Source organism: Volvox carteri (assembly GCF_000143455.1).
Source record: "Volvox carteri f. nagariensis unplaced genomic scaffold VOLCAscaffold_40, whole genome shotgun sequence".
NCBI lineage: Eukaryota > Viridiplantae > Chlorophyta > Chlorophyceae > Chlamydomonadales > Volvocaceae > Volvox > Volvox carteri.
Genome location: NW_003307583.1, coordinates 68,855 through 91,846, shown reverse-complemented (window position 1 = coordinate 91,846; position 22,992 = coordinate 68,855). Strand labels below are relative to the sequence as shown.

The 22,992-nt window shown below is 60.3% G+C and overlaps 4 protein-coding genes across 4 annotated transcripts in view; 3 read left to right on the top strand and 1 right to left on the bottom strand.

Annotated features, from left to right (window-relative positions):
• The window catches only part of VOLCADRAFT_118577 (uncharacterized protein), a gene marked incomplete at both ends in the record, with an annotated part of 10,931 nt that extends 2,394 nt beyond the window's left edge, over positions 1-8,537 (bottom strand). The window contains 7 exons of the mRNA XM_002953991.1: positions 72-369; positions 687-863; positions 1,480-1,678; positions 2,481-2,800; positions 3,049-3,323; positions 3,521-7,628; positions 8,217-8,537. Of these exons, the coding sequence (XP_002954037.1) occupies positions 72-369; positions 687-863; positions 1,480-1,678; positions 2,481-2,800; positions 3,049-3,323; positions 3,521-7,628; positions 8,217-8,537 (5,698 nt within the window). The remainder of the gene's footprint in view (positions 1-71; positions 370-686; positions 864-1,479; positions 1,679-2,480; positions 2,801-3,048; positions 3,324-3,520; positions 7,629-8,216) is intronic.
• A 734-nt stretch (positions 8,538-9,271) lies between these two features.
• Positions 9,272-9,592, top strand: VOLCADRAFT_94828 (uncharacterized protein; the record flags this gene model as incomplete). Its single annotated transcript, XM_002954061.1, has 1 exon — positions 9,272-9,592. The coding sequence occupies one exon, from the start codon at positions 9,272-9,274 to the stop codon at positions 9,590-9,592; it is 321 nt and encodes a 106-aa protein (XP_002954107.1).
• Positions 9,593-10,562: 970 nt separating this feature from the next.
• On the top strand, positions 10,563-19,458 carry VOLCADRAFT_106214 (uncharacterized protein; the record flags this gene model as incomplete). Its single annotated transcript, XM_002954060.1, has 9 exons — positions 10,563-10,715; positions 11,171-13,111; positions 14,180-14,411; positions 15,147-15,403; positions 16,040-16,108; positions 16,674-16,784; positions 18,071-18,241; positions 18,452-18,515; positions 19,124-19,458. The coding sequence occupies exons 1-9, from the start codon at positions 10,593-10,595 to the stop codon at positions 19,456-19,458; spliced, it is 3,303 nt and encodes a 1,100-aa protein (XP_002954106.1). The 5' UTR covers positions 10,563-10,592.
• Positions 19,459-20,125: 667 nt separating this feature from the next.
• Positions 20,126-22,706, top strand: VOLCADRAFT_94826 (uncharacterized protein; the record flags this gene model as incomplete). Its single annotated transcript, XM_002954059.1, has 4 exons — positions 20,126-20,253; positions 21,263-21,473; positions 21,891-21,956; positions 22,581-22,706. 4 exons carry the CDS (start codon positions 20,126-20,128, stop codon positions 22,704-22,706), a joined length of 531 nt encoding a protein of 176 aa, XP_002954105.1.
• Between the last annotated feature and the right edge of the window lie 286 nt (positions 22,707-22,992).

The following is a 22,992-nucleotide window of genomic DNA, read 5'->3' as shown; positions in this document are numbered from 1 at the left end:
GGCGCGAAGCGCCGCCACTGCCTGTGGCGCCAGCCGCCGCCGCCGGCCCGCCAGCGGCCCTGCGTCCGCACCCGCGCTCTCCTCCGGACTCTCCGCCACCCACTCAACCAGGAGACCCCGGCGCCGCAGTTTGATCGGCAGTACGGCTTCAACCCGCTGACTCAGGCCGGCGCCGCGGCAGCGCTCCAGTCGTACCTCCCGGAGCGGCGCCGCCGCCGGCAGCGCCGCCAGCGCGGCACGCGCCGCCCTCGGCGTCACCCTCAGCGCCCTCCGCAGCGTGAGGCAGCTCAGCCGGGGCAGTCCGGGGGCGGACAACTCCAGGGAGCCCAGCACGTCCCAATCGCAGTACGCGGCGTCCACCACGAGGACCTGAGTTTTAGGGTTTTACGGTTTTACAAGCGGACAGGGGAAGACGAAATAACAAAATCCATATGAGAAACCGCGAAATCCCAACAAACGCAAACTTAGGGTTTTTAAATTTAAACTAATTCAATGAGCAGATGGATTCGGTTTTAACAAACAGGAGCCACATGTGGCCGAGGGAGATATGTGCGCCAGCGCATGCACCGGAGAACCGCTAAGCATCTGCTGCTGCTCTCATGACCTTCGTCATTAAGTCCAAAAACCTCCGAACAAACCCAACCTAACGAACCAACCAACCAACCATCAACTAACTAATGAGCTACCTCCAGTTTCGTAAGTCCGTTGAAGAGGCGAGGTGCCCAGCCCAGCCGGCGGTGGGGTACGCTGTACCCCGGCACGCAAGTGAGCGTGAGGCGGGTGAGGGCGGGCAAGTGCCGTACAGATTGCTGCAAAGTACGGGTCGTACCGGCCAATGTACGGAAGCGGAATAGGTGCAGCTCCTGCGGATGCGGATCAATCAATGGTGCAAATGTGTGTGTGTGTGGGGGGGGGGGGAGGGGAGGAAAGACGAACCACGAACGATTAATGTGTGTATGTGTGGGGGGGGAAGGGGAGGCAAAGTTGGACGGGATGTGGGCTGGGAGGGATTCGGGCCCGCGAGGTGTGGAAATGATGCAGCTTGCAGAAGGTGAGTGGGAATAGAAGGCGGTGGTCAGAGTAGTAGTAGGCGCTGATGTTGCGCTGCCGTACTGCCGTACTGCGGGCTCTCCGCGCACAGCCACGGGGCAATGCGTGTTTAGTTCCCGATTTTGCCCCCCCCGGCGGGGGGGGGGTCGGGGGAGGGGGAGCGCCGTTGTGCTGCTTTTACTATTTTTTTAAAAAAGAGAACGGTTAGAATCTGGTCTAAAAATAAGAAGCTGGGTTTCACCTTAACAACTACAAAATTGAGTGCACAGCCCCTAACTTGCACAGCATGCCACCGGCGACAGCAGCCCCTTGGACCTAAATCATGACCCTGACCTGCTGACATACATACACACACGTACACACCCTTTTCCTCAAGTCAACCTTACCTACATCCATCCGTACAAGTCCCGTACTACATCCGTACCGTACCTGAACACTGCTCAGTTGTGACAGCACGCGCAGGTTGGCCGCCACCACGGCCCCTTCTCCGGTGCCGTACTGGCTGTACGGCACCAGCGTCAGGCGCGTAAGGCCTTCCAGGCCGGCTGCAGCGACGGCCATATCGGTGGCGGCGGGCCAGTCGCGGCACGTCAAGTCCACAACACGAGGAAAACTCGTGTGGACGGGCCTGTGTATGTATGTACGTATGTATGTATGCGCGGTGGGATGTTCGCGTGTGTGTGTAGGGGGAGGGAGAAGAGCGGGGATGAAAGGTTAGGGGCGTGGGAATTGCTCACATTCAACGAGCAAATGTCACTTGAACTGCCGCCTGGGGTTGTGAAACTGCATGATATTGATAACCAGTACACGCACACACGCACATACACATCACCCACACGCAAGATGTCGTACACACGTGCCTCTGACGACGTTCGTCGGGGTTTTCGATCCCACAGCGGCCATCATCCCGCCCCTTCGTGTCGCCCTCTTCGCCCATCCCCCCCCGCCCCCACAACCCTTCCCCGTACACCCGCCTTGTACAGGGCGGGGAGGGGGGGCGGGTTCCATGCTGTTGTTACAGGGTGGTGGTACAGCTTCACCAGCGGCCCCCCTTCCCTTGGAGGCAGTTCCCTGCTCTCCCCTGTGCAAGCGGGGCACCCTAATCCGCTCACCCCATCCGACTTCAGAATGTATTCGTTGGGTTCAGCAACTCACCACCAGCATCCAACCAAATCTAGCGGATCAACGGCGCCTCAACTTAGTTCCTGGTCAGCTCGCAAGCTGCTGTTATCACGTCCTACACCGTCCATAAGATGGAGGACCACCTCCCATTTCAACACCCCTCACACATTGAGAGGTCGGCAGGTGGACTTGAACCCGGGACCTCCGGGAGCAGAAGTCCTAAGGCCTTAACCTCTGTGTCAACCAGCCTGCCATGTGTTCCCCATACTTCCCCCCCCTTCCCCCCCCTCCCCCCCCTCCCCCCCAACCTGCTTCCGTGCTTGAACCGGAACACCGACAGAGAGGTCAGCCCAGCGGGGGCACTCGCCGCGAACAGCAGCGGCGCCGTCAGGTCCATGTGCGCCGCCGCCAGGCCACGGAGACCCGCCAGGCCGCGAGCAGCAGCCGGGAGGAGGAGGATCGGTGTTTGCGGGGGTTGCGAGGTGGGTATGCGGGGTGCTGTGGCTCCGAAGAGTGCGTCCATATGTCCGTCTGTGATGTAGTGGTGGAGCCACAGCCCCAGGTGCGTGAGGCCGGGTACACAGCGGGGCAGCTGACTGCAGGCGGCGCGGCTCAGGGACAGATCGCCCTGGGGCACCGGGTGGTGTGGAGGGTGTGTGTGTGTGTGGAGGCGTGTGTGTGTGGAGTGCGTGTGTGTGTGTGGAGGGCGTGTGTGTGTGTGTGTGTGTGTGGAGGCACACCGGGGTGTGGAGCGGGAGCTTGACCTCCAACAGGAATCGAGAGGATATGGTGGAGGAGTGGACGAGGAAGTGAAGGGGGAAGTGGTGGAAGGGGGAACCCCAAGCTAACACACACACACACACAAACCCTTCTTACCGACAACAGCAAGTGTCGCAGCCTGGGTAGCGCACCCGCTCTTTCCAGTTCCCGCCAAAACGACACAGACAGGTCCAGGAAGGGGCTGGAGGAGGACGAAGGACTGCCGCCGCCGGCGCCAGCAACCTGCTCCGAAACCACCCGATGTACGTCCCCTCTCCCTCCGATTCCGTGTGGAGGATTTCTTTCATTCGTACTGTTGCTGTTGTTGACTGTTCTGCTGCTGCTGCTGCTACTGCCGTACAGCTCAAGTCGCTCTAGGTGGGACCCCAGGGCTTTTGAGGACGGGGGGAGGGGGAAGAGGTGGCACGTGACATGTCAGGGAGCTCAGTGTACGACAACACCCCGGGAATCCACTGAACCGAACGACCCACCGCACTGTGAACTCCCAAAACACACACACACACACACACTTGTTTCGCTCCTTCTGCGCTCTTCTCCATTTCCTCTACCCGGCTACCCGGCTACTCACCCCCCAGTGCCGCCGCCAGCTCCCGGACTTCAAGGACAGCTGAGCATGATCCGGTTCCGGCTGCCGCCGCCGCCGCCGCCGCCGAGCTGCCACCACCTGTATTCACTCCCCCTCCCCTTCCCCCTCCCCCCCCTCCCGCTACTTTGAATACCGTGGGATCCAATCGCAGCTCCAAATGCCGTACCCGCCAGCGGGACTCCTGCAGTACGGGGCCCAATGACGTCAACGCCGCCACGTCAGCACGGCCGCCCACCAGCCAGCCGCCGGGGCCCGCCAGGGTGAGCATCAGAACGGGGCGGGGTGAGAAGGACCTGGACAGGGGTGGGGCCGCTGCGGGAATGTGGGCGGGGCTGGTGGCGGCTACGGGATGGCTCAGGGCGGCCAGCTTGGTGGCAGTTGAGGCTCCGGACGTTGCCGTCACGGTGGCTAAGGGTACGGCGGCGGCGGCGGCGGCGGCGGCAGCGGCGGCGGCGAGATCAGATGAGCACGCGGCGGATGGTCGCGGCGGCGGGGATGCGGATGCGAGTGCGAGGGGGGGCCGATGAACAGCAGGTGTACGGCACGCAGGCGCTACATCTGTCGTACGGCGGAGAGCTGCTGTGGATTGTGCGCGGCCGCCGGAGCCGCCGCCAGTGCATGTTGGCGGCGGCGGAAGCTGTGCCAACGGCGCCGACGGCGGCTGTGACAGCGATCCACAAGTAAAACTGCCGCCACGCGATAGTGGCGACGGCGGCGGCGGCGCCGCCGCTGCTGCCGCCGCTGCCGCGGTGGCTCCCACTATCTCGGCTGTGAGCGCGCTTGAGAGGTGCGATGAGCTCACTACCTCCTTGGTGCTGCTGCCCCCCTCATTCTCCCCCTCCCCCCGCTGCCCCTGCCCCTCCTCCTCCTCCTCCCTCTTCCCCTCCTCCTCCGGGTGCCCCTCACCACCGCCATCAAAAGACATCCCCGCAGGAGACTGCACCTCCTGCTGCTGCTGCTGCTGCGGCGGCGGCGACGGCGGCGACGGCGGCGACGGCGGCGACGGCGGCTTTGGAAGCAGGCACTGCAGCAGCGGCTCAGTTGGCTGATGGGGCCATAGCCCAGCGGGCAGGAGGCACACGCTGTCGATTACCAGCTCCAGGGGTGGCGGGGGGGGGTCGGCAGGCAGGGCGTGGCCACGGCAGCCGGAGTGACGGCAGCCCCCCGGCTTCGTGGTTTGCGATAAGGGTCTCGGCACCGCCGCCGCCGGACCGTCCGCGCCGACAACACGTCCAAAATAGTCGCCTCCGCCGCCACCGCCGCCGCCGCAGCAGCAGCGGCTGAACCCCCCTGTACTAAAACTGGATTGTCCCTCAGTGTCGTACGACGGGGTGGTATATGCGGTGTGGACGTCGGTGATGATGTCGGCGCCGCCGCCGGCGGCGCAACCCCTAGCTCTCATACCTAAAGTCGGTGGCGGAGGTCCAATCCAGAAACTGCCCGCCGCGGTCCCCAGGCGACTCCCCGGCCCGCCGCCGCCGCCGCCAATCCCGCCGCTTTCATTGCCGCCACCACCGTCGCCGGAAGCAGACGCCGACGCGGCGGCACCGCCGCCGCAGCCGCCGCCGTCGCCAAGCAATCCATTTCCGTCGCTGCTTGACGAGGGTGACCTGGCGGTGCCGGTGTTGGAGTTATCGGTGGCGCAGCTGGTCGAGGTGGTGTTCACGTACATGAAGATGGAGGTGGGGCTTCCTGGGGCCTGGCTCCGAGACCACTTGTCCTCCCATGTCCAGATATTGTTGCATTCCGCATCCGACAGCTGCTGCGGCGGTTGCGGTTGCGGTTGCGGTTGCGGCGGCGGCGGCGGCGGTTGCGGTTGCGGCGGCGGCGGCGGCGGTTGCGGTTGCGGCGGCGGCGGCGGCGGTTGCGATTGCTGCAGTGACGGCGATGGCTGTCTCTGCAGTTGTGGCCGCTGTGAAGTTAGGTGCTCCGGCTGCTGCTGCTGATTGGGCAGCGGAAAGTGAAGGTCCTGTTCGACAAGAACATCGGCGGCGCCGTCAAGGCAGTACGGCGCCGCGGGGCCGACGCCGCCGCCTGCCGTTACGTCCCCCATTTTATGCACCTCGACCCCATGCTGCTGCCGTACTCCTCCAGACGCCGGTAGCTTGACGTCCTTCAACGCCAGGTCCGTTGGAGCCACCATCGCCGCAGCAGCACACGTAAGCGTCGGCGGCTCCGTCGCCGCCGCCAACGCCAGCCCCGGCGGCGATGGTGACAGTGACGCGGTCGCCGAGGCCGCCGTCGAGCCTGGAAAACCTGGAGCGACGACGCTGCGGCTGCCGCCGCCACCGCCGTACTGCGCCCTCGCGGCCGCCGACACGACGCTCACAACAGCCGGGGGCAGCTGAGCTTCGGCGGCGCCGGGCGCTAGTAGCGGCGTCGTGTCGACGCACCGTCGCCAACTACTGACGGAACCTCCATGATCCCGATCGGCACAGTCGGTCCTGGTCCCCAATCGGGCGTCAGCTTTCAACAGCCCTCTGGCCGCTGCCGTCGCGCCGCCGCCGCCGCCGCCGCCGCCAACACTGCTGAGGACGTAACGGCGCTGCCCAACATCAGCTGCGGCTCTGGCACCGCCGCCAATGTCGTACTCGTGCGCCGCGCTGGCTAGGCCCCCAGGTGCGGCGGGATCAAGACCGCACCTGTGACGCGGGCGTCCCCCGCCTCCGCCGCCAGCGGCACTGGCGTCGTACACGTGGCGAAGTGCCTGCAGCAGCGCCAGCGTAGCGTCCATTCCCAGGCCGTAGCTCCCGGGAGTGGAGGAGTCGGCACCTGCCCTGGAGCGCCCCCTCGCCGCCGGGACTGCTGCCGGAGGGAGCCGTGTCGGCTGCTGAGGTGGCGGAAGCGGTGCCGGAGGCGCCGACGGCGCGGGATGCTGCTGGTGCTCGGCATAATCGGCCGGGCCATAACGTGGATGACGCTGGTGGTCGTGGTGGTGGTGGCGCTGTTGGTGGTAGTCGCTGGGCGGCTGCTCACGGCGGTCCTGGGGCCGCGCGGGGTGAGCCGCCGAGGAAGGAGGAGGGTGCCACGTCTGAGTGCTCGGACTGGACGAGCGAGTGGGCTCTTCGTACGGGTGCTGTGGCTGCTGCTGGATCGCCTGAACCACCGCGTTCGACCCGCCGGGAACGAAATAACCGCTGTCGGCGCCGCTGCGGCAGCCGACACCGCGTAGGGTCGAGCTACCAGCAGCGCTGCCGCCCGCCACCGACTGCGTCGCGTCTGTGGCTGCGGTGTCCGGTGCCGCGGCGGCGGCGTCGATCGCCAGCCCGTTTGGCCCCCACCTGGCCGCTACTGCCGCCGCCGCCAGGCTCAGCGAGGCGTCGCGAGGCGGTGCCGCCGATGGGCTGCAGCTGCTGCTACTGCCGCCGCCGCCGCCGTGTCTCTTTTGCCCGTCAGCGGAGCCGCATGGCCGCATGGAGGCGGCGGAACCTGAAGCAGCCTCAGCAGTAGTCGCAATAGCAGTAGGAACAGCAGTAGGAACAGCAGTAGCTGCTGCTGCTGGGAAGCCCGCCGTCCGCGGGGTCTCCGTCCATCCTCCCCCTCCGTCACCACCTTGATCACGACGTTCAGTGCTCCTGGTTGCCCAGGTTGACGACTCCAGCTCCGCACCCTCAGCCACAGCTGCGCTCCCATTTCCCTCCGCCGCCGCCAACGCTGCCGCCGACAACCCTGCCGCCGCCATCGTTGCGGCAGGATGGGAGATCGCCGTCAATACGCCCGCTGGGGCCGCAGAGCTGGCGGAGGCAATGGCAGCGGCGGCAGCGTTGAAGGCTACCTCGCGGCCAAGCTCACCACTAGAACCGCTGCCGTCGCCGCCAGTAGGCTCCTCCTCCGCGTCGTACTCCCGCGTCGCCGACACGTCGCCGTGGCGGGGTTCTGCATCTAGTTGGTGCTGGCGGCTCATGGCAAAGACGTACACTGCCGTGGGCAAGCCACAGCCGCCAGCGCTGCCAGCCTCAACGCCGTACCCCGTCGCCCCCGCCAGGTGGGGCACGGCCAGGCGAAACTCCCGAAGGTGCCGTAGGTACGGCAATACATCCAGGAGCGGCTGCAGCTCCTGTGCGCTGACGCTCTCCCGCCATGGCAGTAGCTTCAATTCAAGGAGGGACGCCAAGTGGGGGGAGACAGTATATAGCTCGGGTGAAGGGCTGGTCTAGTACTTCTCAAGCGCATATACGAATATCCCATATGTCGTACGAATAGCCCCTGAGTGCCGATTGTTGCTCTGTGCATTACCACACAGTAGACAGCTATCTCTCTTTGTCTGCCCCGTTGCGGGGGCCCCGGCGGGGTATAACCTCCTGTAACCCGTAAACATGTTAACCTCAACACGACAACCAGGAAGGCTCCCGACCTGAGCCCCTCGCACAGCAGACGATACATACATACGTACATACATGGGGGCCGCTGGTGAAGCTATACCACCCTGTAACAACATCATACATACATACATAAGTACATACACACATACACAACACGTGTGCACAGATGGGGAGTTGGTACAGCGCTGTGACCGCAACCCGTAAACCAGTCATCCCACGGCCAAAGCTGCTCTGTAGGTTTATCTGCATGCGCCGCATCCTCGGGAATTCTCATCCACTCGCTTATTATATTCCAGGAAGCCAGAACACCACCTTGCCGAAAGCATTCGCACCAGGGGACGAATTTACCCACACACCTTGATGTGGGTCAGAAACGGAAAACGCGGCAGCTGCCCCGGGGTGGCTACGTTGCTACAGGAAGTAGGCTGCGGCGGCTGCGATTGCAGCAGCGGATGATGACCCAGCGACCCACGGGTCGGGGCCAGCGGCCGGCTGATGGTGAGCTTCCGCACGCTGGCGTCAACTGCGCGCCGCGCGTCGCGACACACGAGGCGCAGTCTTCGCTTGCAGCTGCTGCTCAGATAACCGCCTATGAGGCTCCACACGTCTTCTGGCAGGGCAAGTGGCCGGTCAAATGGGGGCCTCGAGGCCGCGCTTGCAGAGCTGTTGCTGCACATAGCCAAGTCCCAGCGGTGCATTTCCCAGCAACGCATGCGTCCTTCTTTGCGTCTTGTCTGTTTGGTTCTGGACTTATACGAAGGAAAGAGCGTGTAACAACCACCCAATAATAAAGCAAGTTCTTTTTATTGCGAAGTTTAGGCTTGTAAAGTTTGTGGGCACTGGCGAAGGAATATTTTCCTTTGTCAAGCTGCTAAGCAACATCCGGGGCTGCGGCAGGAAGAGATGCTGCGGCCCCGCCGCGAGAGACAGCCACTACGCGCATAGTGCGATGCAAAATTGAAGTTTGATTATATCTAAAAGTTTTACGTGTCGAATTCAGCGCTGCATATCGTGGAGTGAATCATACTTGGTCGCGGTCTGGGAGCTTTTCCTCCGGACCTCGGACAAGGGGCGTCCGATGCCAGGACAGCAGCCTGCTCGCGTATCTCTTTTCGGTACAAAGATTAGGAAGAGAAAATGTCATTTATTACTTCTCATTTCGTAGCAGTTGCTCCAGTTCCTTCATCCGAAAGCGAGAACTCTTGCTGCTCCTTTCATCGCCCGTACGGAAACATCAACCAAACGTTCCTGTCAGGCAATCCCCCCCGATTCCGGTGTCGAGCCGCAGAAAAACATCCTCTCCGTCGCAAACCCAGCAAAAGCAACAAGCCTTAAGCTTTTTTCACATCCTTACCTCTTCATACATTTACACTTCAAAGTAGACCGAGTTTACTTTTCAGGACACATCGCCATGGCTCGCCGTGACCAAAGCGACACCGTTGCCGGAGAGCTCCGCCAATCCAGCGAGACTGCGGCCGACCTGGCCAACGCGATGCAGGACTCCATCGCCGCGACCGGAGCCGGCTCCGAGACTGCATCCGCGCGCGACGATGTGTCCCCGGCACACCACAAGGATGCCGTGCCTGAGGGGCTGCGTCACACCAGCGAAGTGGCTGCGGAGCTGGCGAACCGCGTCTTCAGCGCCATTCGCGAGAGGCTGCACTTCAACCATCCGGACAAGTCGGCACCTGGCCACGGCAGCGGCAGCGGCAGTGGCAGCGAACGGCAGTAACCAGCGGGTAGGCTAGGATTTGAGCTTTGAGACAGGGACAGGGCGCGAGGCGTGAGACGTGGGGATTGGTTCGCATTGTAGTTGGTGTATAGAGGGGAGGAAAGTGCGTATAGCGGTTTCTGTGTGTAGGGGTGTGCCTTGGGGCTCGAGGGCCTAAGAGAGGGGGGGTAGAGAGAGGCAGATGCCTAGTTTGGCCGGAGGGCAGGAGGAGACCTGAGTTCTTAGGGCGCGAGTGCAAATGCCAGGAGGGGACATTTAGCAAGCATTTGTGCACTGCTTGCATGTGCGTGTTTTCCTGTGCATATGTGAGGAAAAGGCAGCAAAATACGAACCAGTTCTCCTTCCTACGGGAAAAGATTGTCTTACAATTTGTGCTTTGTGCTTGGGGGAAAGATGGGCTGTCTGGAAAGCAATAAACCCCTGGGTGTAATTGACGTGTGCGGGTACATGTTGCGCCTCCCCTGCTGCGCAGATGACGAGTGGAGAGCTCTCCGGCATCATTAGGTGGTAAAGGATACGTTGGGGAATACAATTTGGTGCCAAGTTCTTTGGGCTAGGTAGCGCGCCCGCCAACTGGCAGCGCGAGGAGTTGCGCGCAGCGCGCGAAGATTACTGGAGTCGTCGGGTTGTGTTAGCGCATGTTAGATGTGGGATGCTGGAGATTTGTTGGCAGTCTGCAATCGTGACGGCGTCATTGGATATGCACGCAATTGCGCTGGGTCGTCTGACCCGGGGGTTCGCGTGGAGACTTTCTTGCGGATTTAGAGTAGGTCCTTTGAAACATTTGTTTGGCAATGGATTAGGGACGCTCACTAGTTCTGGGCAAGTTGCCTACACCCTTTTCAGGAGTTGGCTGATTGTCATTTTGAGCCTTGGAACATACGGCATTGTAACGGAACCAACCGATTTTTGTAATGAAGATGAATTCTCACAACAATCAAGCATAAAATATAAGCATAGGTTGGCACAGATCAGGTCTCTCAGGCAAGACAATGTAAATATGGCGGTAGCAACTCTGATATGCCGTCAGGCAAACCTGGTCGGTGCGACATATGATGAGTCTTCTGGCTCTGTTCTGATTACTGTCCAAGGCGATGGTGTACAATCTCACAGCTTAGAACAGGTGCGGTATTGCAATTTTTGTGCAGGGTTGTTCGCGTTTGCATTGGGGTTTACCCTGCCAGTGCGGTTGCTAATGCTTATTCTATGGCCCGAAAACATTAGCAGGTAGAGTTGGCAAAGGTTACTTTTGCACTAGCTGTTTTATTTCCGTGTACGTGGCGGCGCTGATGGCGGCCGATACCAGACGGAACCCCTTACAACGCCGACAATTTTTACCTGCAGAAGCGACTTGGGAGCCTGACGCTGGGAACCCGCTCGGGCTTGGAGTTTCAAGTTCCTTCCGTTCAGCACAGCGAACGTTCGCACCTCGCCAATGAAAAGCAGTGTTCTCGCGTCGTTGTTGCCAGCGTTATACATGACACAACAGCGAAAAGCTATACCCTTCACATATCCGACCTACGTGCCTCGACGCGCCCAATTGCCGATGCGCCATCGCGGGTGACCCTGCCCGCGCAGGCCAAAAGCTGCCATTTCCTTACAACCTACCAGATCCAACACGGATCACAGCAGCAGCAACAAGCTGCCGATGCCTCTGCACAGTGCCTTGCTGCTGCAGTTGTCCTCAACGATGGGCGTGTGGGTGTCACGGTCGTAGGACCTGACGGAGCCGCGGGGCCGCTCCACCTTCCCCCTTCAAGTCCGCAGCCGCCCCCCCTTCACGTCCTAACAACCAGCTCCGCGGACACATTACTCGTGGTCACACAGTCCACGGCGGGCAGCCAGGTCACTCTGCGCGTGCTGCGACTTTCCCCAGCCCCCAGCAACGATGCCACAGGTCTCACGCAGGTCAAGGCTCTGACACTGCCATGCCCCGGCGGCAGCAGCGGCGCCGTACCTACGAGCCTCACCATGAGCCCTGCCTTTGCGCTAATTCAATGGTCTAACGGCCATGCAACTGCCGTACACGGGCTCCAGGGCGGCGCCGCTGCCTCGCCGCTGCGGCCCTGTAGCTTTCCCCTCGCCGACGCTGTCCTTGCCAACGGCGCCTCCTCCTCCTCGGCGCCCGCCACCGCTACGACGCCTGCCGCCATCGCGTCCGGACGGAAGCGCAAGAGCGCAGCAGCCACCTTGGCGACCGACAATGGCAGCGCGCCGCGGCAACGGCCTCGTGTGCTGTGCGCCGCTGTGGATGAGCGGCAGTTTGTGGTGCTTGATCTGGAGTCCTCCGCGGCCCAGTCTCAGATTTGTTTCAGCCTCCACGATGCCCAGTTTGGGTGTCCGCTGTCATCTGGGTGTATGGAGGTGGACGCGCCGCTGCTGAGCCTTGACGTATCGCAGTGCGCTGTGGTGTCATCAGGGCCTGAGGCTACACTTGTCCGACTGGGCGGTGCAGTCCACGGACTGCACATTCGGACCCATCCTATAAGCCTCCTGTCGCTCGTCGCTCGGCTTTCCATGTCGGCATCGGCGGCGTCGGCGGGAGCACCGGCGGCGGCAAAGGGCACGCCTGTGAAGTTGAAGTCCGGCGGGATTGGCGGCGCTGGCGTGGCCAAGGCGGTTGTAACGCTCCCTGCGCAGGTCTCACTCGACCCGACCTTGCTCTCAGGCCAGCCGTTGGGGGCAACACCCGCCGTTGCCGCCGCTGCAATGGGCGACGACGACTTTCAGGATGTCGTACTAGAGCCCGTCCCTGGCACCGCCGTCAACCGCGTTGAAGACATTTGTAACTCCCTCATCGAACAGCTATCCTCGGCGGCAGCGGCGGATACGCCGCCGTCTCAGTCGCTCCTTGACTCAGTGGTGTCGTACATTGCCGGTCGCCGCCAGCACGGCATGGCAGTGCCGCCGCAGTTATTGAGTCTGACCGCGCGCGGTCTGGCAGCCGCGCGGCAATGGTCACAGCTGGGCAGCTTCCTGAACCACGTCCCGCGTGGGGGACTAAGTGGCTGCAGCGACGTGCTTGTCCTGGCGGCGGCGGCGCAGCAGTTCGGCCTTCTGTCCCGCCTGTCCACCTGCCTCGACGACGTCGAGCCAGGGGCGCTGGTAGACGCCCTGCAGGTGCTGCTCGCTCCCACGACCCGCAGCAACCTGGCGGCAAGGCAGCAGCACTACAATGCGCTGCGTGCCGCCGCAGAGGCGCGGGTAGCTGAGGCTGAGACGGCAGTACGCCGCGCCACTGCAGACGCCGGCAATGGCAGTGCGGTGGCGCTGGCGCAGTGCGCCGCCGCGGCTGTGGACGGGTTTAGCTACCGTGAAGTCCTGCTGCACCCGCTGTTGGCGATTCCCGTGGATGCCCCGGCGGTGCAGGTGGCGTTGCGGCGCCTGAGCGCCCCCTCGACTGACGCGCTGCTGGGCTGTCTATCCAAGTGGCTGGTCAAATACACGGGGGGAGCCCTGGGTGACTTGACCCACTACGTGGTGTTGCCGCAGGAGCTGCTGTTTCCGTACTACCACCAGGTGCGACGGCGAACGGTTAGCTGGTTGGTTGGGCTCCATGGGGGCTCCAGAACCATTAAAGAGAAATAGTTTCCATACAAGGGGAGGACAATACCGGGAAAGTTCAACTATCGTGGACTCGAAACGTTTAGATTAGTTGGGGGCCAGCGGTGGGAGGGCGGGAAGAGTGGGAAAAGCGGATGGTTTGGGAACACGAAGTTGTGGGCAAGGGGTAAGGAGTGCGGGGTTGAGTGGGCTGGGCTCTGAATGGAGCGACGTGTGTGGTGTGGGGTTGCACGGAGGGCCGTCGTGGTGTGTTGACGGGAGAACGGGCGGTGGTGGGGAAGGGGAATGCACAGAAATGGCAGGCGCGCTGTTTTTCTGGGGCAAGCAATTGCTTCACTACAGCCTCAATGCGGATTGCCGATGATGCCACGATTGCTTTCTTTCACAGTTTGTCAGATGCGGGCGTGTTGATCGCGCACCGCTTGGACGACAATTTGTACATCTTGAGGCACATCCGCTCCCTGGGAGGGGGCTGAGAAGAAGGGTAGGGTGTCACCAGCAACGAATGGTTTATGTGTGTGCGTGTACGGAGGGGTAAAGGGAATGTGAAAGGGAGGAGGGGAAAACGGAGGGGATAGAGAGCTTAAGTAGCGCAATCATGAAATTCTGAAGATGTTGGCCAAGGGTAGGGTGTACACGCTAGGTACATAGCCCAGTATTTTGCGGACTGCCGATGATGTCATGATTGCTTTCTTTCACAGTTTGTCAGATGCGGGGTCTTCATGACTTTTGCCAGGACGACAAACGTACGCCTGAGGCACAGCCGCCGAGCCACTTCGCGTTGTATTAGGAGGTGCTCTGTAGGTCGTTTTGAGTGTTCCTGAACGCTTGCATGATCTTAAATTACTTACTTAGGACGGTAGAAGATATACATGCTGCTAAAGCTAAAGCTAAAAACAAGAGACCTTTGTTGATCCTCGCAAAGGTCTCTTGTTTTTAGCTTTGCGGAACCAGGCACGGCGGAACCAGGCACGGTGTGAAAAAGCAGGCCCTTCTCCCTTTTCCTTCATTCTGTTACTGCAGGTGCTGGAGTGGACTCGGATGACCATCGACGCTCATTTGACAAGACTCCTGATGGCGAAAACACCTCTGCCCGCGTTGGAGTCCTTAGAAGCAGCTCTCAACAAGGCTGTGGAGGGCACCAGACGCCTTGCTATGCTGCGGGGCGCTCTGGAGCATTTGAGCGCCGCTGCGCCTTTGCCCGCTGCGCATATTGCTGTTGCGACGCAATATACCGCAGAAGTGCTTGATCTACGTGTGCGATGATGATGTGCCGCAGGAGGTTGGTTTGAAATGATGTCCTCGACCTTGTGTCGAACGAACGTTAACACTTTGGTTAGCGATCTTGAACTGGAAGCTGGAGGATGCCAATGAGCGGTACGGCAGTGGTGGCTCTGTTACAGTTACGGCTTCTTCGCGTCCGAGGAGTTTTCACAAATTTGTTGTGACATGTATGTAGCAAGGCTACCCTTTGGCAACCTATTTTGCCGCGGTGCATGCCTTTCGATTTCTGTGTTAAATCTGTAACAGTCATCAGTTGTCAGGTCCCACCGCTGTTGGCTCGCAAGTTTTCAGCGGCCGCGTATAGCCCCAAACCTTCGAGCCTCATCTCGATTCCTGCTGCACAAGCATAAGGGTGTTATCGAGAGCAGAGTTCCTGGATTTTCTGACGGGCATACAGCGACCAATTATTAGACGCCGCAGTTCGCGGCCTCGGACGACGGGGCATGGGCAACTGCTGCACTTGTGAGTGTCGTCAAAATGTAAAGGCTGGAACTTCCATTCCTGTCATCTGTTTCTTTGAGTATCCATATGACTGCTGCAAATCGCACCAAGTCATGTATGGGAGATCTGAGCGTGTTGACTCCGTTAATTTCTGGCAACATGTCCCATGGGTCACTGGGGGGAGCATACCAACATCTTCGATCACAACTTGGGACGTAAACGGGACAAGGCTTCCTCCCATTCCTAATGGGGGGGCCGGATGCAGGTGGCCGAAAGAAACGGCCAGGTCCGCAGCCGCCGCCAGCGCAGGGCTACCGGCACCTCAGGACGCCCAGGGTGCGTGTTGCCCGCGGCGGGAGCGGGGGCGGCGGCGGCGGCGACGGTAGCGATGGCAGCGACTACGACGACCGGCCAAGCCGTTCCGACCTCCCAGCCGCCGACATTCCGGTGGCCAAGCCCTACCAGCCTCCGTACGAGAAGGAGGCGCCACCGCCGCCGCCGCCACCCGCCATGGGCTTCCCCGTAGCTCCGCCGGGCGCCTCCCCACCCCAGATGCCGCAACTGCAACTACAACCGCAACTACAACCGCAACCGCAAACCCCCGCAGGTGAGTGGGGCGGAGAAGAAGAGTGGTGCTCAGCTGCCCTCAGGGCGCGGCACTTGCCATGGCTTCCCCTCTGTAGCCCCCTAAGGTGCTCGGGAATGCTGACCGAAGCAGCTGTCCTCCGGCGCTCGTGTTCCAGAGTCTCCCTCCGTCTGCTGGTATCCATCTCCGCGCTGGAGGTGCCCGTCTCTCTCTCTACACACACATACACAAGGTCTTCACAGCGGCCTGATTGCGACTGAGACTGCGTGTCTGTGTCCCTCCCCGCGGGTGTGCCCGTGCGGGTTTAGGAGTAGGGTGCGGGCGGGATATGGATGAGCGCTGGATGAAGCCGCAACACAGAGAGAGGAATCAGCGGGAAGGCTAATCCGACCTGCCGTATCGGTATTTGCGTCCACCCCGAGTGTTCCGACGGTTTGCCCTCCTTGCTGCTGTTGGCCTGGCCTGGATGACGCCGCCGCGTTGCTGCCGGTCTACCTCCCCACATACCCCATATCTCTCTCACACACGCATTCTCAAGCTTAAACTCAACCCCACCCCACTCCGGCGCGCAGTCTACCCGACAGCACCGTCCCTATACCCCCAAGTCCCCTTTGCAGACCGAGCCATTAAACCGTACGAAGGTACGGCAGATCCGGATAGCGCATATTTGAGAGCGAGTCTTAATGCTTGGTCCTTGACTCGGCATGCGCTTTGAAACTGATTTTAGCACATCACAAAATCTCCTGGTACTAGAGCTTCCGGCTAAAACAGTGGAAGGACTTACGGAGGGTTTGTTGAAGCATGTGCGTGAATGCCTTCCCTTCGCGTGAAGATTGTTCTAGATCCAAAACAGGTTCCTGGCACGCATCCATGGCTTGAGGTCAAGATCTTCCATGCTAGTCACACTCCTCCGCCTACGAATGTTGCTTGTGAACGTTATCTGTCTTTAAGCGAAAGCAAAAGGACTGGAATTTGCTGCTTTGCAGCATAAAAAAGACCATGAAGATGACCTTTGACATTTGACCTTTGCCTTCGTCAATATCATTACGTACGGGAATGCCACACTGCCCGCAGGCTTGTTGGACTGAGGCTACTGGGGATTCTCGTCGTCGGTGGCGCGGCTGCTGCCTCCTGGAAGGCCTGACGGTTGTTGGTTGGCCATAGCGGTTGTAAAGCAGTTGAAATGTGTGGGGCTGTGTGATGCAGGTGGTCGTTGGCTTAGGCCAGGCGGTGGGGCCGCATTCTTATTTCTCGTTATGCGTTTTGACGTATCTCGGACAGCACAGCCCTAGGCTGAGCCTTAGACCTCTGGCTCAGGTGGGTCCGTTACACCTCCCGAAAGTAAAACGCAACTCCAGAAGGTGTAACGCGCACACGCACACACACACACACACACACACACACACACACACACACACACACACACTCACACTCATTCAGCTCATGCCTAAGAAGCCGTGCAGTATATGTGTTGACGCGTCGAGCCATTGAACATCGTGGAGACTGTACGATGCGCCTTAGGTGTTCCCAAAGATGGTCGCGAATTTGAAGGTGATGTACAGCGACCAGCGCCGTACCATATGTATTCTTGACAGTCTTGACCAGTACATGAAAGGAAAGCAGGGTCATGTTTGCGGAAGAAAGAGGGCTCCAACGCCAATGTAGAACACACACACAATAGGACCCTTCCCTTATCGCGGCTCGGATCATTGAAGAGCATACACACACACAAACTAACACACGGCTGCGTTCATAGCACGCGATCAGTACCCCCCTGGTGTGAATGACTGTAAAGTGCCGCAACTCACACGTGGGAACGGCTTGAGGCGGCAAGATGTCAAAAGCGCCCTGGTTTCCTCACACACACACAGAGAGAGAGAGAGACGTCGGCCGCAACCAGTGAGAAGATCCAAGTCCTGGGGTCAAAGTACGAGAATCTATACATCGTTTAGACACCCCTGCTCTACAAAAGCCAACTTTCTCTTGCTCCGCCTTTTTCATCAGTCCTTTGCAGAACACATATCCACCAGTCACCACGGACCATCCAACTACATCACGACAGCAGCGCTTCCGTCAGCACCTCCCGCAGTCGCTCGGCTACGGTTCGGTCAGCTAGCCGAGCCGCGAACGGTTCCAGCGGTACTGGTATTCATAAGCGCGGTCAGACATGGGCTGTTGCGGCTCTAAGCCCGGTGCGCTCTTCTCTGCGCCGCATCTGTGTGCGCAAACTGACCCGTGGGTCAATCCCGTTTGCGTTAGGAAAGCGACCGCCCGCACACGCGCACCGCCCGCAGCGTGCACCACTCACTCAAAAAGGCATAGGATTCAACTGACTGCATGCCTCTATGAGAGGCCCGTTATAGTGACCTGTTATGACGCGCGCTCACGAAGCCACTGCGCCTGCGGCTTTATTTGGTTTCGACACGACCTGCTGCCTTGCGGAGCCCCCCGCAGGCGGAGATATGGTTAGGCTGCAACAGCGTCAACTCCGATGTCACCCGCTCCTCCTGAGCTGTATTGAGCTGCGCCGTGCTGAGTTGCATTAGAGCATTATGTGGGCGTGACACCTTCCGCACTCGTGCCCCTCCGCGCTGCGCGACCAGGAGTCAACGAAGAGCCGTTTGCCAGCGCACCTGCGGCGTCGTACGGTCCCTACAGACCGCTGCCTCAATACCTCGGCCACACCAATCCCACTGCTCAGCTTGGGGCACCTGCGGGGTTGCCGCTATCACCATCACAACCACCCGCGGGTTTTCTGCTACCCGACGCAGCTGGTAAGCTCCTCCCATCATGCAAGCTGCACAATCGCAGGCTGAGCGTTTCGAGACACCGTATGTACATAAGGGCACCTCCGAGATCACTGCTGTCGTGTTCCGTGCCTCGCCTTGCCTGTGCATGTTGCAGCAGCAGCTGCAGTAGCAGCAGCAGCAGCAGCCCCGGCGGAAGCAGCACGTAACGCCTACGGCGCATTGGCTCCACCCCAGCCCCACGCGGGTTCCCCGACGCCGGGCGGCGGCGGCATGTTCCTTTCCGGCTACCCGCCTCCAGGTGCGTTGTTTTAAGGCCCGTGTCGCAAGCACCATCCCTTCTACCTCCCACGGCTTAAATCCCGTTGGTGTGTTCAGTGTCTAGGGAGGGTGGGACAGTAGGGCTTGACCCATGGGACCATCCTCAAAAGTTGTAAATTTCGTTGAGGACGTCAGCCCCCTTCCTCCTTAGTGCGGAAGTAGTGTTGTACAAGCCGAAGTGGTCACAGCACAGCAGAGCAGAGCACAGCAGGAATTTGGACAGACTGGCAATGTCTGTCGTGGGCTGTTGGTGATTCGGTACGCCAGGGCCTGCCGGGGCGCAGCACAGCACAGCACAACACGGCATAGCACGGCACGGCGGTAGTCGCCGATGAACCCTGGCTGGCTCCGGCGGCAATATCCCGCCCGCCTCCAGGGGTATTGGGCGGATGGTGGTGGTGTGGTGGTGAAAGTGACGATGTTGCTGTTGATGGCGGACTGTGTCTTTCTTCCACCGTCTCTTATCCGCGGGCTCGTGCACGCGAGGATAACCGGACCATGCAGGGAAGGGGGGGTCGACACAGTTTGGTACGATGATGCGAGCATCACCAACCAGCTCAACCCACCCGCCCACACCATGTTACCCAGGGGGATATGTCATGCAGCCGCCGTTACAGCAGCCACCCCAACAGCCGCCCCAACAGCAGCCGCCCCAACAGCAGCTTTGGCCGGGCTGGCAGCAGCAGCAGTGGCAGGGGCCCTACCAGTGCCTTGGTGGCGCAGGCGCCTACGGACCTCATAACCCTGCGGCCGCCGCGGGCCCTAGCCTGGGTCGCCTAGGGGCGGGAGGTGCTGGCGGTGCAGCAGTGCTGGGGGGACTCGGGGGACTGGCGGCGGGTATGCTCCTGGGTAACGCGCTGAGTGGGGATGATGGCGGCGGGGCGTTCGATGCCTTCGACGGCGGCGGCATCTTCGACTTCTGAAATGGCACTTTGGTAACAGTGTGTCATGTTGAAGGCCAAGAACAACGATAACAGAGCATGTCACATCCGCTGTGGAGAGCGTCGAGCGTGTGGGAACTGATTATTGTGCACGAGGACCTGTCGTACTGGCGAAGGATGCACTGGGGTGAGTCATTTGTTGGGACGTGCCAGGGGGGGACGTTTCGGCGTCGCATTATGTTATGTGGTTATGCATTATGGGCTCGGTGCCTCGGTTCCTCGGCAATAAGCCCCCGATGGATCTTGAGCGGATGGATAGATTGCTGTTGGGCATTGCCAGAATTAGCGCGTTGTACGATACCAGCACTGTAAAAAACGGCGGCTCCATCACGTGTCGTACAGGTCAGCTCGCGTGATGTGGCATGTGACAAGCGACCGGGCGGTACAGCCGCCATTCCTGGCAGCACCACTGTGTACTCGTGCTTATAGCAATGAAGGTCTTAAAGTTAGGTTGTCTATCTCATTATGATTGGCGTAAGGAAAAAATACCTTTGTATGCATTGCTGTACTACTCTGTTGGAACGCGGCTGGCAGTCCGTGTGGAGGGCTAGTGCCCTTCTGTTGCAGGTGAATGTGGCAATGGGAGGTGGTGATATCGAAACACCATGTCCTTCCCTGCTCCTGAAGCTGGATCTCAGAGCCGGGTTTTATGGCTCGGGTTAGCTGCAGGCCGTTTTTCGCCCTTGCGAAGCCAACTTTAAGGACCGATTCAGCGACGTACACGACGCGGTTCGGCTCAGCCATGCAGACTGCGGAGGCCGCGTCCTCGTCCATCAGGTGCGGGATTGCAAGCTGAATCCGAACCCAAAAGCCGAAAAGCAGTCAACAGAACTGAAGGAATCAGCCAGCCAGCCGAAGTGCTAGCAGCCAGCCCAGAGCCAGCCAGCCAAAGGGCTAAACCCTACCCATGCGCAGGCCAGCTAAATCAACCAGCAATGTCGTCAGTGTTACATTTATTATTTAACATCTGTTTACCTTCAATTCATTGTGGAATACGCGGCGCTCGATGAAACCCTTCTAGCGCGCTTGCAAGGCGGCTTTACGTGCAGTGCATCATGTGTATACTGCAATGCGTATATCTAATGTTTGATTTTGTGCATTGCGTCGTCTGTGATAACGAAGTTACACTCACAACCGACTGTGGGCGGTTATTCACTGTTCTGTCCGATTCCCATGCCATCATATGGCACACAATGATTTGCAATATTTTTTTATTGCAAATGTAAACTGTAAAATGATGCAAGGGCCGACCGCATTACGGATTGGGGATCGGCGGTTTATGGACCTAAGCTTTCCTTGTACGAGGAATATTAGTGCACATAGATTGTGATTCTCCTTGCGAAATATTATGTAAATTTCAGTTTTGAAGTCTGGCTATCCGCCTTATCCCCGTATAAGCTGGATTTACAGGCATCTACATACTCAAACGGTAACTCGACGGCCTATCGGCCGTGCGACACTCTAGCGCGTAGAGCATTGCCATCGGAGACCACTGCATCCCTAAGAAGGAGATAATAAGGAATGGGCTGCGGGGCCTCAAAGGGTACGCCGGCTGCTTTGCGAACGCTGGTCCATCTGTCCTCCGAGGCTTTGCAAGAAATTGTCTCCGCGCACAGCTCCAATAGATTTCATCCCCAGAACCTATTTACATTTCTAAAGCCAAATGGCTAACGTATTCTGTTAAACCTTCCATCTGCTCACGCTCATCCTTGCAGGAAAGGCGGTCCACGACCCGGCAGCCCATAATGGCGCCTCTCCTGGAGCGTACCCAACCACATCTGCACAGGGCGCCAACCCCCCTGGAGCGGCCCCGCCGGGTGCCTATCCCCCTGGAGCGACCCCGCCGGGTGCCTACCCCCCTGGAGCGACCCCGCCGGGTGCCTACCCCCCTGGAGCGACCCCGCCGGGTGCCTACCCCCCTGGAGCGACCCCGCCGGGTGCCTACCCCCCTGGAGCGACCCCGCCGGGCGCCTACCCCCCTGGGGCTCCTCCAACAGGTGCATTTCTCCCTCTGCCGTATGAGTCTCAAGCAAACAACCGTCATCTGCCGGCACCTGCACCTTCCAGTAACAGCTGCCCTAGTACCTGGCCTGTGAATTTGTGATTGCTTAACCCAGCGCCGCTAGGACAGATTAACCGTTTGTCTTGGATTGACAGCACTATCTTCGCCTGCCCTTTCCCGGCATGTGTTGATACCCCCTCACTGCCCTCTCACTGGCCGTTCCTAACTTCAGGGCACTTGCGGCGGAGCAGCAGCAGCAGCAGCAGCAGTAGCGGAAGCAAGGGCAAACACAAGAAGCACCCGCCCGCTGCGGTCTCGGTCGCACCAGCCCCTGCACCAGCCTATGGGGCGCCCATTCAGCCTGGGTACGGCGCTCCGCCACCGCCCGGTTACGCCGCGCCACCCCCGCCAGGGTACGGCGCACCTGCATACGGAGCCCCACCGCCGCCAGGGTATGGTGCACCGCCAGCACCGTACGGTGCGCCGCCGCCGCCGTACGGAGCCCCACCGCCGGGCTACGCCGTACAGCAGCCTATGTATGTACAGCACGGTAAGCATGTGGGGTTCGCATGGGCTCTGGGATGTCACCCTGAACATGTCTGGGGCCTGGTGGCTCCATGTACACCCAGGCCATGTGGCGCCTACCTGTCTCGGTATGTGATGGGGCGGTGCTCCCCTCCCGCCACCACCGCAATGTTCAACACGTGAACACCCCGAACTGGAACCACCGATGGACCGCGATGGTACCAGCGGCATGTGGGCCCCCACACAGAGGGGGTATAGTCTCTGGGGGCTCCGGCGGGGGGACTCTGTTGTCCGGCGCGCGTTGTAGAGCGCGCGCGACAGCTCATGCGGAGGACGTGGAGGAGGGGGAGGATGTCCACTGCCGCCACTTACTGGCTTCCTGTTAGCCGCCACAGCGCGTGGACCGCAGTGTGTGTCCAAAGGTTCCAGGTTGGTTGCCGTACAGCTGTACAGTCGTACGTACATGAGCCATTGCCTGACCCGACCCACCCTAACACCAGCCGGCGCAATCTCGCTCGTCGTTACTGTACATACAGGGTATAATCCTCACCACTATCAACACCACCACCACAACCAGCACCACGGGGGCATGGGCACGGGCGCCGCGATCGCCGTTGGCGCCGTGGCTGGTGCGGCTGCCCTGGGGGGCGGGCTGCTGCTCGCGGACGCAATGGACGGTGACATCTTCGACGCGGGCTTCTGATGAGTCGAGAGGCGCGAATGGGAGAGGAACCACTTTAGAACTTCAGGCGGTGCCCCCTGACAAGGGCCTTGAGGCCGGCAAGGCTTGAGGCCGGCAAGCCTCCGGGGCCTGCGGTAGCGGTGGGGCCTATTTCGCCAATTTGAATTCGTCTTGTCGGAAGCTGCCCTTTGGGATAGCGCCTCCTGAACATGTTGTGATTACCGCCACTTCGTGACTGACGGTGATGAGACACTGGTTTGGGGGGTTTAGGGTTTCAATGCTAACCGAGTGCTTCGTAATATTCAGT